Source organism: Tenrec ecaudatus, chromosome 13, assembly GCF_050624435.1.
Source record: "Tenrec ecaudatus isolate mTenEca1 chromosome 13, mTenEca1.hap1, whole genome shotgun sequence".
NCBI classification, from domain to species: Eukaryota; Metazoa; Chordata; class Mammalia; order Afrosoricida; family Tenrecidae; genus Tenrec; species Tenrec ecaudatus.
In genome coordinates this window covers 62,886,932-62,897,065 of record NC_134542.1, presented here as the reverse complement: position 1 = coordinate 62,897,065, position 10,134 = coordinate 62,886,932, and the positions used below count along the sequence as shown (strand labels likewise).

At 43.1% G+C, this 10,134-nt stretch overlaps 1 protein-coding gene and 1 non-coding gene across 2 annotated transcripts; both read left to right on the top strand.

The window, feature by feature from the left end:
* Positions 1 to 4,402: 4,402 nt before the first annotated feature.
* On the top strand, positions 4,403 to 6,223 carry LOC142424174 (serine/threonine-protein phosphatase 2A catalytic subunit alpha isoform). The gene has a single exon (XM_075529275.1). The coding sequence runs from the start codon at positions 4,632 to 4,634 to the stop codon at positions 5,559 to 5,561; it is 930 nt and encodes a 309-aa protein (XP_075385390.1). The 5' UTR covers positions 4,403 to 4,631; the 3' UTR covers positions 5,562 to 6,223.
* Positions 6,224 to 7,377: 1,154 nt separating this feature from the next.
* On the top strand, positions 7,378 to 7,511 carry LOC142425260 (U11 spliceosomal RNA). Its single transcript, XR_012779609.1, has one exon. It is a non-coding gene; the product is annotated as a U11 spliceosomal RNA (small nuclear RNA).
* The last annotated feature ends 2,623 nt before the right edge of the window (positions 7,512 to 10,134 follow it).

The window sequence follows — 10,134 nt, the reverse complement described above, 5'->3', positions numbered from 1 at the left end:
CCCTAAACATCTTGAAACCCCCTTGTATAAAGTAAAGCATTTAGGCTTTATTTTAAAAGACTCTGCAAGGAAAGGTCCTAAATGTTGTCAGGAAATGAATGGGTTTTCATTAGCATAGCCAGCCTGTCCTTGGGGTTCTATAGCTTTCTAGGAACATTTTATATTTTGACATAAAGATCATCTGAATGTAGGAAGCATCCTCCTGAGTTGGTCCTAACAGATCCTGAAACATCCCCCAAAGGGATAAGGGCAGCACCAACTCTCACTTATTCTACAAAATATTTATTGAGGATTTAATTTGTTTTCAGTTTCGAGGCAGAGAACAAGAAATGTCCCTTCCTCCTTGACGTTTCCACTCAAGTCATGGGAACTAGACAATCAACCGCAAATAACGGATCAAATATTTAGACATAATGGCATGTACCATGTAGAGACTGATGAAATCTAAGTAGAGATTTAATCTGAGTAATATACTTTCTTCCTTGACTAATCCACCTGGTTAGTTCTTTAACTAGTACTTCACTCCCTTAACAGCTTATTTTTTTCTAATTTCCATACAAATTACTAAAAATTCTCATGAAAGTGTTCTACATTTGGAACCAACTCAGAGATTCCTTTTTCTTCTTTGAAGTGTCATTGGGTGGCTCCCCAAACTTTTGGAGACTCCGCAGTATCTGTCATTTCTATTTTATAAAGATTACGGAGCTGGTCTTTTTCAATTTTCTATGCAGGGTTGGTGTCTTTGGTTGTTTGTTTGTTTTTAAAGAATGGTTCTAGAACATCACACTAACTCAGGTTGAAAGGTAGTTTAAAATAGACCGTTTTAGAAGTATGCTGTAACACATGTAATGACTATTCATGCTACCAAATCTTGATCAGGTGACATACCTGGTAGGCAGTACCACGCAGGTTTTCCAAATCAGCCAGTCACCGGGTTTCTCTTATCTCTGTAGAGTTCCTCTCCTGAGCTACCTTCTGCTTTCGTTGCACCATCTCAGAATCCCTACTCTCTGAGAGGTGACCAAGCTACCCTCTTTTCTTTTCCCCTAGCTAATCTCCTCGGTTTTCTTCATGTTTTGCTGGTGGGCACGTTCTCTTAGAGTTCCCCAGGCCGTGCCGACCACAGAAACAGAGCCTGGGAGACTTGGAAAAGCTCCCTTGGAAGCATGGCTGCCATCACCACTCATGGACCTGGAATACTGAGCGCACCAGCCCTTCGACACCTGTGCTGTCCTGTGGGGAGTCTTCCCATGTGGAGGCGAACATGGGCTTTAAAATGAGCAAATCAAGCTTGGAGGCTTTCATCTCACTAGTATATTGCTCTTCAATTAATCACAGCAATATGAGGTTGGCCAGATGGATCAACGGAAACCAGCCTTTTTTTTTTTTAATTTTCTATAACTCATCATCAAGACTGGTCATAGAACGTCTGGCTATTTCTCAGAGACATCAGTTCTCTCTCTTATTGTCACTGGATAGTGATAATTATTCTATTTACCTTGCAATTACTTGCATTAAAACTTCCTTCTAAATCACCCCTGATGATGCTATCTTATTTAACCAAATGGTGTTGATGAAAAGGTTGAAATGAATGCTAAGTGGGCTGCTTTGTTTGTTTACTGGTGGAAACAATTGCTCCTTCTGTCCTAGTCTTCCATCTCCATAAATTAATGCTCTTTTCTCTGTGCTTCATTGACGGGCAGTGAGTTATGCAAATGTTTTCCTATAAGAAATTGGATAATCCTCCCAGTTCTTATAACAAGACATTGTTTTTTTTTTAAGTGCATTACAAATCGATTTAAAGCTTTGTCTCAATCTAGGTCACCTAAGTTCAAGTGTTCTAGGCTTTAAATCAGCTCTACAGAATCAAGCTACATTTGCCAGCACATAACCTTTCTAGAAATTTAAGCCATTTCCTTGAATAAGGAGGTGATGCTTGGCCATTCTAGAAATATGTCATTTCAACATTCATTTTTCTCTCTACTACCCGAAGTGCTGCCTTCCAGATAAAAGGAGAAAGAAAATCTTCATTTTACCCTGACATCACAAATGAAAATAAACATCAATTTGATTCTATTAGTTCATATCATCAGGCTATTTCAGAGTTCAGGTTTGTTAGTTTTGTTGTGGGGGTGGGAAGGCTTGGGCGTTTTGACTCCTCACTATAATCTGCTGATACAGACCACATTGCCTGTATATCTCCTTTGAAAGTCTATGCCCATTGATCTTAAAAGATGAAATAATTTCCTGAACACCTATTGGTACATTAGCTCAATACTCCACAGTGAGGAGGAGGGTATGCATATGAAGATGGTTAAAGAGTCAGACCTCAGCCTTTAGCTATTAGAAGGGAAAAGAAATCAATGGAAACTAAATGACTCAAAGTAGCTCACAATTAAACCGAAAGCTTGCTCATGCCCTTTTTTGCCACAAAGGGGGAATTTCCAAATGCAAATTGGTCAGTACTCTAATTGTTCCAAAAACATTTCTGATTAGCAACCTTAATAACATCCTTGCACCTGTGCGACCCAAGTCTCAAGATCTTGTATTATGTGTGTCAGCATGACTCACCAGAAAGACCAACCCATGGTCCCCCGGGAACAATGCAACCCTCAACCGTAAGTGGTGGGACTCTCAGCTCCATGGCGCCTGGCTTACTTGACCCCTGTCTACTCTGAGCAGGAAACCTGCTTGGCTGGGCTCGGCAGTGAGGGAATGAAGTGCATCGATTGCTTGTGATTATTAGCTGGAGTGGGATGAGCCTCCTCCTTATTATGCAGATTAGCAGAGCTCTCAGTCCCAGCATATTGTGCAGATGCGGGCTAGCAGCTGCTCCTACAGATGGCAAGTACACAGCTCCATTAGGATGGATCTATTGTCTTTTCTGGGCGCACGCGGAGGCTGGAGCAGACTCGGCAAAGAGGAATTGTTGTTCGGCGAGATGCAAAGCAGAGCCATGCTCTCAAAAACATCTACACCCGGGAGACTCTTTACACAGCAGGGCCGGCAGCAATCAAATTAGAAATCTACCCTAAATAAGAACTTTCGTATGTCACAATTAAGCTTGTGTATTTTTTTAAAGCAGATTAACCATTAAAACTGAGTAGCATAATTCAAATTTTGCAATGCTGTGCTATTAAATATTCCGATTAAAAACAAATCCTAAGAGATTCATTCAGAAACTTGCACGATGTTCAGCTCTGCTGAGACCTTCTGATTCGTTAGTTCCCTTTTAAAGAGGTGAGTTTATTTTCCACGACATCTAAATGCAATGCTCAATAAGGAACTGAGTTCTCCCGCCTTTAAAATGTTTGCTTTGGGATGGCTTGTCCTTTCAGAGTGATTGCTTATTCTAAAGAGCACCAAAGCCATTCATTGAAGTTAGCCCAGAGTAAAAGCATGTGCAGAGGATTATTTCTAAAATAAGTATTATTTAAATCATAGGCAACTAAACAGTGTTGCCTGTCTGCTGTCTAAGTTTGAGCATATCATGAAATAATTTGATTGCTGGTTGACAAGATGAATCTGGGTTTGGAATTGGACTGTGTTTTTGTTGTTGTTTGTGTGTTTTAGATTAACGTTATCTAGACTTGCCTCTCAAATGCATCCATAGAACAGTAGCCCGGTCAAGAGTTGAAACTTCAGAGGATGAGAGGAAACAGCCAGAAGAGGCATCCTTTCAACTTCCTAGCAAAAGTTTTCTTGGAAGAAGTATAGTCAGAATGCTCTTTAGCAAGGAGGATGGAAAGCCTTTGTCTGGTGTGCTTTGGGCATGTTATCAGGAGAGATGAATGTCCAGAAAAGGACATCATGCTTGGTAAAGTAGAAGGACAGAAAAAGAAAGGACGACCTTCGATGAGATGGATTGACACAGTGGCTTCCATAGGAGTTCAATGTCAACTCTGGTACAGATGGTACAGGATCAGGCAGTGTTCCATTTTGTTGTGCACAGGGTCGCTTGAGTCAGAACCCATTCTATAACACCTCAACTACAGTAGCATCAACAGAAAGATAGCCCAGTAAAAATCTTAGAACAATCAAGTTTAGAAATGAATGCATAATAGAAAGGAAGGTGAAAATCTAGGTCACTATTCGGTTAGTCTGATCAATCAAACAAAATACTTTTAAAGCATATAAAAAAGGCTCCTGTGTTAGTGACAAGGTTAAATACGTACAAAATAAGGAGAGAGGAGAAAGAAGGAAAGGTGGGGAGGAAGGAGGAAATGGATCACCGTAGAAGAGCCATGCTGTCCAAAAACTGTTACCAACTCTGGTGGTACAGTGGTTTAAGCATTAGACGGTGAAGTGCAAGGTTAGTAGTTCAAACCCACCAGGTGTTCTGTGGAAGAAAGATAAAGATATCTTCTCTAGTCAGGATTTAAAAACTCAGAAATCCACAGAGAGCTGCGCTCCGGAGCTAGAGGCAGCGGAGGAGGAGGCGGAGGAGGAGGGCACAGCGCCCGGTGGCCGAGCACTGCGGAGACTCCCGGCTGGCCAGGGCTGACGCCGAAGTAACCGCCAGTAGCTAAAGTAGTGCCCCGGGACCCGGCGGCGGCGTGTGCGTGTGGCCCGTGTGCGGGCGGCGGCGCGGGAGCAGCGCGGAGGGGCAGCCGGTTCGGGCGGGTGGCATCATGGACGAGAAGGTGTTCACCAAGGAGCTGGACCAGTGGATCGAGCAGCTGAACGAGTGCAAGCAGCTGTCCGAATCCCAGGTCAAGAGCCTCTGCGAGAAGGCTAAAGAAATCCTGACGAAAGAATCCAATGTGCAAGAAGTTCGGTGTCCAGTCACTGTCTGTGGAGATGTACATGGGCAATTTCATGATCTCATGGAACTGTTTAGAATTGGTGGCAAATCACCAGACACAAATTACTTGTTTATGGGAGATTACGTTGACAGAGGCTATTATTCGGTTGAAACAGTTACACTGCTTGTAGCTCTTAAGGTTCGTTACCGTGAACGCATCACCATTCTTCGAGGGAATCATGAGAGCAGACAGATCACACAAGTATATGGTTTCTATGATGAATGTTTAAGGAAATACGGAAATGCAAATGTGTGGAAATATTTTACAGATCTTTTTGACTATCTTCCTCTCACTGCTTTGGTGGATGGGCAGATCTTCTGTCTACATGGTGGCCTCTCACCGTCCATAGATACACTGGATCACATCAGAGCACTTGACCGCCTACAAGAAGTTCCTCATGAGGGCCCAATGTGTGACTTGCTGTGGTCAGACCCAGATGACCGGGGTGGTTGGGGCATATCTCCTCGAGGAGCCGGCTACACCTTTGGACAAGATATTTCCGAAACATTTAACCATGCCAATGGCCTTACGCTGGTGTCAAGAGCTCACCAACTGGTGATGGAGGGATATAACTGGTGCCATGACCGGAATGTAGTAACAATTTTCAGTGCTCCAAACTATTGCTATCGCTGTGGCAACCAAGCTGCAATCATGGAACTTGATGATACTCTAAAATACTCTTTCTTGCAGTTTGACCCGGCACCACGCAGAGGCGAGCCACACGTCACTCGTCGCACCCCAGACTACTTCCTGTAATGAATGTTAAACTTGTACAGTATTGTCATGAACCAGATATTGATTGACCTGATGGAAATGGGAAGAGCAACAGTAACTCCAAAGTGTCAGAGAATAGTTAACATTCAAAAAACTTGTTTTCACACGGACCAAAAGATGTGCCATATCAAAATACAAAGCCTCTTGTCATCAACAGCCGTGACCACTTTAGAATGAACCAGTTCATTGCATGCTGAAACGACATTGTTGGTCAAGAAACCAGTTTCTGGCATAGCGCTATTTGTAGTGACTTTTGCTTTCTCTGAGAGACTGCAGATATTAAGATGTAAACATTAACGCCTCGTGAATACAGTTTAACTTCCATTTAGCTATAGCTTTACTCAGCATGGCTGTAGATAAGGAGAGCAGCAATCATTGGAGCTTAATGAACATTTTTAAAAATAAGTACCAAGGCCTCCCCTCTACTTGTGAGTTTTGGAACCATTTTGTTTCTTTTCAGGGATACCGTTTCATTTAATTGTATGATTTGTCTGCACTCAGTTTATTCCCTTCTCAATCTCAGCCCCATGTTCTTTGTTATTGTCAGAACCTGGTGAGTTGTTTTGGACAGAGCTGTTTTTCCCTTCCTGTAAGACGATGTTACTGCACAAGAGCACTGCAGTGTTTTTCATAATAAACTTGTGAACTCAAAAAAAAAACAAAAAAAAAAAAAACTCAGAAATCCTAGAGGGCAGTTCTACTCTATCCCATAGGATTAGGGTCACTATGAGTCAGAAACGCTTGATGGCAATCAACTCGTTGCCATTGAATCAGTTCTGACTCATAGTAGCCTATAAGACAGGACAGACTGTAGCTCCATGGGAGTAGAAAACCTCATCTTTCTCCTGCAGAGTGGCTGGTGGGTTCAAACCGCTGGCCTGTTTGGGTTAGTAGTTTAATGCACAGCCTCCTGTGCCTCCGCCAGTAGTAGGAACTCACACATGAATTTGAATTGTGATAAGAGAATATTCGCTCCTGAATATCACTTCTTCATATCAGCTGTTGCCATTGACGTCTCCAAATTCTCACTGATGCATCTGCTCAGACTCTTTGTGTACTCCAGAATAGCCTTGACATGTTCCATGTCTCTTTTACCAAGATCCCCTTTGCCTTTCCCAACAACACTGCCTCCATTCCTGTTGTTGCACCGTTGGAAGTGACTGCATCTCTCTCCTCTGTGACTGTAACTCATGAGGGCAAGAACCAGGTGTGATTTATCTCTGATCCTACTTGCATCTAAAAAAAATGAAAAATGTTTATGTGAAATCCCTGTGTCATTGCAAAGTACTGTGAGGGTGATAGTCTTTATGAGATGACTTCCTAAACACACAGCCAGAGTTTCTTTTCTTTCTCATGGAGCATGGAATTGTCTATTGGTCCATAGAGTCCAACCCACATGGATTCCTCGAGTCCATGTCCCCTGCCTGCCTCTCTCCATCATTCTCCTATCTCCTGCTCCCTTAATCTTTCAGACCCTCTGTCCTCATTGCAGGGTCTTGACCACCAGTCTATCCATTCGGAGGAGAGGGTCCAAGCTGGAGACCCTTAAGCCAGGCACAGCCTACACAGAGTTCCCATTCTACCACTGCCACCAAGTCAATTCCAACACATGGTGATCCCATTGGGCGGCATAGAACTGCTGATTATGGGTATCTGAGGTGGTCAGTCTTGATAGAGCTTCGTCTGATGGGTTTGAACCAACAACTTAAATAAGTAATGGCATCTGTTATCACATGTATTTAGGCTTTACAAGTCTTCAATTTCAAACATTAAAAAAGACCTCCATATAAAACATCCTGATTAGGGCTTCTGTCATTAAGTGGCACTCACAGGGCATCTCTATTGCTCTACGTGCAGAATCGACATCAAGAGATTTCAGAAGCGTAATTTTTGTTACCTGGGCTGCTAGTGATTATTGGTCCTGGCACCCTTAAGGGGAAAAAAAAATCCTGATTGAGAAATATACAGGAAAAGAAAAAGACATTAACCAAATTAACCAGAGAAATAAATCATAAATTTTTAAATACAAATTAAATTGGTTTACAGAAAGCCATCTAAGAATTTGTCTTGTTGGATAAACTTGTTCATTCAACAGATTTCAGTTTCTAGACCCCATATTGGCACACCAAACCTGGAGGACGACGTCCCTGCACAGAACTGCTAAGACACAGAAGGGACTGTAGGGCTGACAACAGCTTAAGACAAGATGACCCCCTAACTAGAGCACACCGAGACAGAGGACAATACTGGGGACACACAGAGGAGAGTTAGCCCAGTCTGAATATCCTATAGTGAGTGAACCAAGAAGGGAACATGACAGATCAGCAACAGAAGCCAAGCCAAGCCATGAAGCCCCTGAGAAGCCCCCCACATAGACTTCAGGCTAGGAGGGGCAGTTCCTGGAATTCCCCCAGGACCAGCGAGGAGATAGTCATAAAGGTCAGTGACCTTGCATTATGTATGCTTTTTTGTTTGGTTTTGTTTGGGGGGAAGGGAGGCTGCTAGTTGTTATTATCTTTTTCTCTCTTTTTATTCAGTCTTTTGTTTTCTTTTTGTTTAGTCTCTGTTATTGTTGGTTTGCCTAAGATAGGAATGGGAAGCAAACTCTAGGAGAAAGCAGTGAGACCAATGGTTCTGGAGGGACTTGCGGAAAGGAGGGTGCGGGGGGGGGGGGGGAAGGAAGCAGTAAGCAAAAAAGGTCATAGACAAGGGAACAACTAGGGAATTAAAATCAACAATGAGGAGGACATAGAGGTCCTGGGAGTGTTGGAGCAACAGCAATCTAGCTGACAGGAAATTACTAAGAGGTAGAAGAAGTGTAAGTGTGGGGCAGGAGGAAGGTAAAGGGAAATAGAGGAAAAATCCAGGAAGCAAAACTATGGAGAGAGGTTAAGCATAGGTGTATACATATGTAAATACATTAATTCATAAAAATAGAGGTATTGGTCTATGTACACATATTTATATGGCAATACACTAAAGTAGTGAATGGACTTTGGGCCTCCACTCAAGCCCTCCCTCAATGCAAGAACACTTGGTTCTAACAACCTGCTCACCCTCACAACACAATCACTGAAGACAAAAGGGGTACATAAGTAAATGTGGTGAAGAAAGCTGATGGTGCCTGGCTATCAAAAGATATAGCATCTGGGATCTGAAAGGCTTTGAAGAGAAGCGAGAAGAACACCATGGAAGAAGGACACAAGCCTGTGCATGAGGTGTCAATGGGATTCAGGTAACAGGCATCAGAAGACCTGTGCTAATTAAGGTTCATTGTGCCAATCTGGGCGATAAACACGTGTGGGATTAATTGAAGGGCAGTTTAATTGAGGGGCAGAGAGATAAATGGCTTGACAAGCCTCACCTTTTGAGTTCTCGGATCTCTTGCTCTCTGATGGTCAGTTCCCTGCTTCAGCTGGCAAGGCTCACTTCCTGCGAGACATGCCAGAGGAGAAGTGACAAGGACTTACCCCGATGCAGCCCTGGGTGCTGGAGCAACCACATGGAGACCCCTGCCAGCACTGAGATGCTCATACTGCCACTGGATTAAAAGATTTTCTACCCACTGGCCTGTGATCCTCTGCATTTGGCGTCATTGTATGTATTTTGTGAAATTGAGCAGGACTTTGTAGATCGGTGTCAGACATATAGGCTAATGTTAGACTTATGGGCTTGGACAACACTGGGTTGGGATGCTTTCCTAATGTACACTTACCCTTTATATAAAACTCTGTCTTATATACATGAGTTTCTGTGGATTTGCTTCTCTAGCCTACCCAGACTAACACAAAACCCAAAACAAACAAACAAACAAAAACATATTGTTGAGGATGAGGGAGTTCATATCAGAGATCTCAAATCCATCTGTAGACAATGGGACATCCCCTCACAGCAGGGTCACAAGGGAGGGATGAGTCACCAGGGCACAGTAAAGCACTGATGAAACACACACTATTCCTCTGGTTCCTTGAGGTGTCCTCAGACCCCACTATCATGACCCCACTCCTGCCTTTCACTCCAGGTAAATTGGAGCATGTGGACAGGTACAGATAGGAGGTAAGAGCTTATGACACACAGAATCCAGGAACAGGAATAGGAATAGCAATACCAGGAGGATAGGTGGAAGGTGGGGAGAGGTGAGGAGGAAGGGGGAATTGATCTCAATGATCGATCAACCCATAACCACCACCACCCCCCCAGGGGGTCGAATAACAGAAACTGTGGGGGAAGGGAGACAACGGTTGATGTAAGATATGAAAATAATAATTTATAATTTATCAAGGGGTCATGAGTTGGTGGGGGGAGGAAGAGGAGCTGATATCAAGGGCTCAATAGAGAGTAAATGTTTAGAAAGTAATGATGCCAACATATGTACAAATATGCTTGAATCAATTGGTGTATGAATTGTTATACGAGCTGTAAGAGCCCCCAGTAAAATGATCTTTTAACAATAATAAAAAACTCAAAAAGTGAAAATGACAAAACGACCTCACAGCCATCAAGTGCATGCAGACTCATAGTGCGGCTGTAGGACATGGGAGAGCTACCCTCCTCG